Source organism: Helianthus annuus, chromosome 16, assembly GCF_002127325.2.
Source record: "Helianthus annuus cultivar XRQ/B chromosome 16, HanXRQr2.0-SUNRISE, whole genome shotgun sequence".
Taxonomy (NCBI): domain Eukaryota; kingdom Viridiplantae; phylum Streptophyta; class Magnoliopsida; order Asterales; family Asteraceae; genus Helianthus; species Helianthus annuus.
In genome coordinates, this window is record NC_035448.2 from 2,076,491 (window position 1) to 2,079,273 (window position 2,783).

Genomic DNA, 2,783 nt, shown 5'->3' on the forward strand with positions numbered 1-2,783 from the left:
GCTCAAAATTAACAGCGTTTGTGTCATTTCGAAAGCATGCTATTGGAGATTTTATTACTAGATTAAGGCATATATACCTGCAGGCATTGGCAAAACATAGTAGTACGAGTTATGTATTGGATAGCACAGTTATAACAGCATAACTGTTTCAAGGCAATATGATGCATGCTGGACAAGAGCAGTTGTTTGTAGTCTAGAAAGCATGCTATAGGAGAAATTGAACCACACACACACACACATTGCAATTTCATGCTACGTCAAGTAAAATACCAGAAGGAAAAGGATGCATACGTTTATAAAACAAGTTGACAAACTCGCCTGATTCGGCTTTGGTCTAATCAAATCCAAATTTCACTTCCTCTTTTTGGAAGTTCTTCACATTGACAGTCAGCAGGCCCAAATCTAATTTTGATTTAAAATGAGCCTTTTCAAAGTTACCACACCGTGGTAGCTGTTGGTAGTACTTATAGTAGATGCCCTTCTCGTTGTTTTTAGCTACTAATATGAATCTATTCTTCACGTCGACCCGCATATCGATGTCTGCTTCATTACCCAAGCCACACACAGGGAATTCAATTTCAAGCTCATCAGGTGTATACTTTGTCCACCTTTTCTGGGTGGGAGCCCATTTGAATGTCCATTTATTTAACCTGGTGAATATCCTAGAAGTCCAACCTACAAATACAATAATTGTTAAACTAAATTAAAACTGATAAAGGGTCGTTTGTTTCACAAAATTTTCAAAAGCTATTGAAATGTTTCAAATGAATTGGACATTAAGGAAGCTGAAAATAATTGCAATAAAAATGTATTGTGTTTGGTTTGTAAGGTTGTTAACAGAATTGAAATGTAAAAAAGTTACACTAAAAAATTACCCTCTTATATATCCACCCCCAATTCATCCAAAAAAAAATAGTCTTTCAAAGCGGGCGGTTAATTACATTCAGTAAAATGGTTATGGAAATGCTTTAAATCTCTCCGCGCTGCAAAAAGTAAGGATCTTTCTAAAGAGAACTTTAAAAAAGAGAATGAACTCTCCAGATAATCTCAATTGTAACGGTTTACCTAGGGCCGGCCCGTAGGGGTGCGGGGTGGGCGATGGCACAAGGCCCAAACCCTCCAAGGGTCCAAATCTTTTTAATTTTGTATAGAATTTACGTTGTACAAGATAGAATATATATGCATTGAATCAAAAGATACCATATATGAGCTCTTATACTAGTGGTTACTGCCTTGCTTAAACAACAACGAGACACGGTTCTAATCCCGGCGTCTCCAAATTCTTTATTTTAGCTTATTTTTTGGTTTTTTTTAGTGACATTTAATGCTTAATTTTGTTAACTGCATCTTTTTCTTTAATTAATAAATTACTTCTTAAACTTAGCTAAAAAATCACTATTTAAATTACATACACATAAATTTTAGTGATTAATGAGTTTATATTCAATGAAGATTTTCGAATGGGCCCAAATTTTTTATCTCGCATAAGGCCAAAAAAATTTTTTGTGATTTTTGGAGACGACCGTGGGTTTACCAACCGCTATAAAAGGTAGCCCGCCAAAATCAGTCACCATCAGTTAATAAAATGAACAGACCAAGATTATCTCAATTGTAGCGGTTCACTAACCACTAACCGCTCATGGATATTTTTACTATGAGTAAAGAAATAAACAAAAGTAAAACACAGTCAGAACAAAATTGTCTGATGAAGAAGTAATTCTAAAATATCAGTTTTCATGGGTGTGTCAGTTGAAATATATCAGTTTTCAACAATTCCTTCCACCATTTGTGGAAGGAATTGTTGTATTTTAAATATGTCATGAGGTGAACTACATATGATTTGTGTTAGGATGTTTTCCAATCTAATACCAATTATGTTGGATTCCATAAAACAATCGGCCCCTATATAAGTTGTTAAAAGAAAAACAAGACGTACCATCGCTTCCATGGAGAGAACATGTTCGTTTAGATATGAAATCAACGATGATGCTAGAGATGATGTTAGAGAGGATGCTAGAGAGGATGTTAGTCTTGGTGTCCACACTGGGAACGGTTATCTTAAACAATCCATCTTGCAATTCTGTCTTGATCATATTACGCTTTGTCTTGAAGTACTCTGGTAAACGTATGCCTGTAATATACTGCACCATGTTCGTTTTCGTTTTTGTTTTTCCTTCAATGAACAAAGTGCCGTATTTTACAAAGGACTTGACGTCCTCTATCTTGAGTTCAGGCATGTTTAAGAATAATACCCATCCGCCTCCCCTGGTGAAGTCCATTTTCTGGGGTCCAGGCGTTAAGCTCATGTGGAGGCTTTTGGCGGTCTTCTCCTTATACATTGTGAATGAATCATACAGCAGTGGGCAATACAGGTTGACTACAAGTGGTCGAGCAATAGTCATAATAACTGAAACAATTAAACAGGTTTGATGATGAGAACAATGTCCAAAACTCTAGTTTAGTTAAAGATAAGATAGCAAGCAAGCATCTACCAGAGGGGATGCTAGAAAAAAAAAAAGGAAAGTGAATCTAGATCCAAGAGTATAGTAGATGTTGGTGAAGAAGTTAGTCTTTTTCAATTCTATGCGATCAAGCTTCGGCAGGGTGACCTCAAACATTCCATCTTGAGGCATCTCTGTGTTGATTATACAAGTGTTGTTGTGAACGAAGTTATTCGGCAACCCCATGAATGCATGGTAGGTTACTTTAGGTAGTCTACCACCGTAATAGCTTTCTTCATATTTTCGGCCTTGGATGGACAGCAAAGACCTGGTTTCTTCAAC

The 2,783-nt window shown here is 36.4% G+C and overlaps 1 protein-coding gene across 1 annotated transcript; it reads right to left on the reverse strand.

Moving 5' to 3' along the window:
• Positions 1 to 235: 235 nt before the first annotated feature.
• Positions 236 to 2,395, reverse strand: LOC118488412. Its single transcript, XM_035985974.1, has 2 exons — positions 1,937 to 2,395; positions 236 to 675 (listed from the first exon to the last, which is right to left on the reverse strand). Exons 1-2 carry the CDS (start codon positions 2,337 to 2,339, stop codon positions 335 to 337), a joined length of 744 nt encoding a protein of 247 aa, XP_035841867.1. The 5' UTR covers positions 2,340 to 2,395; the 3' UTR covers positions 236 to 334.
• Positions 2,396 to 2,783: the final 388 nt, after the last annotated feature.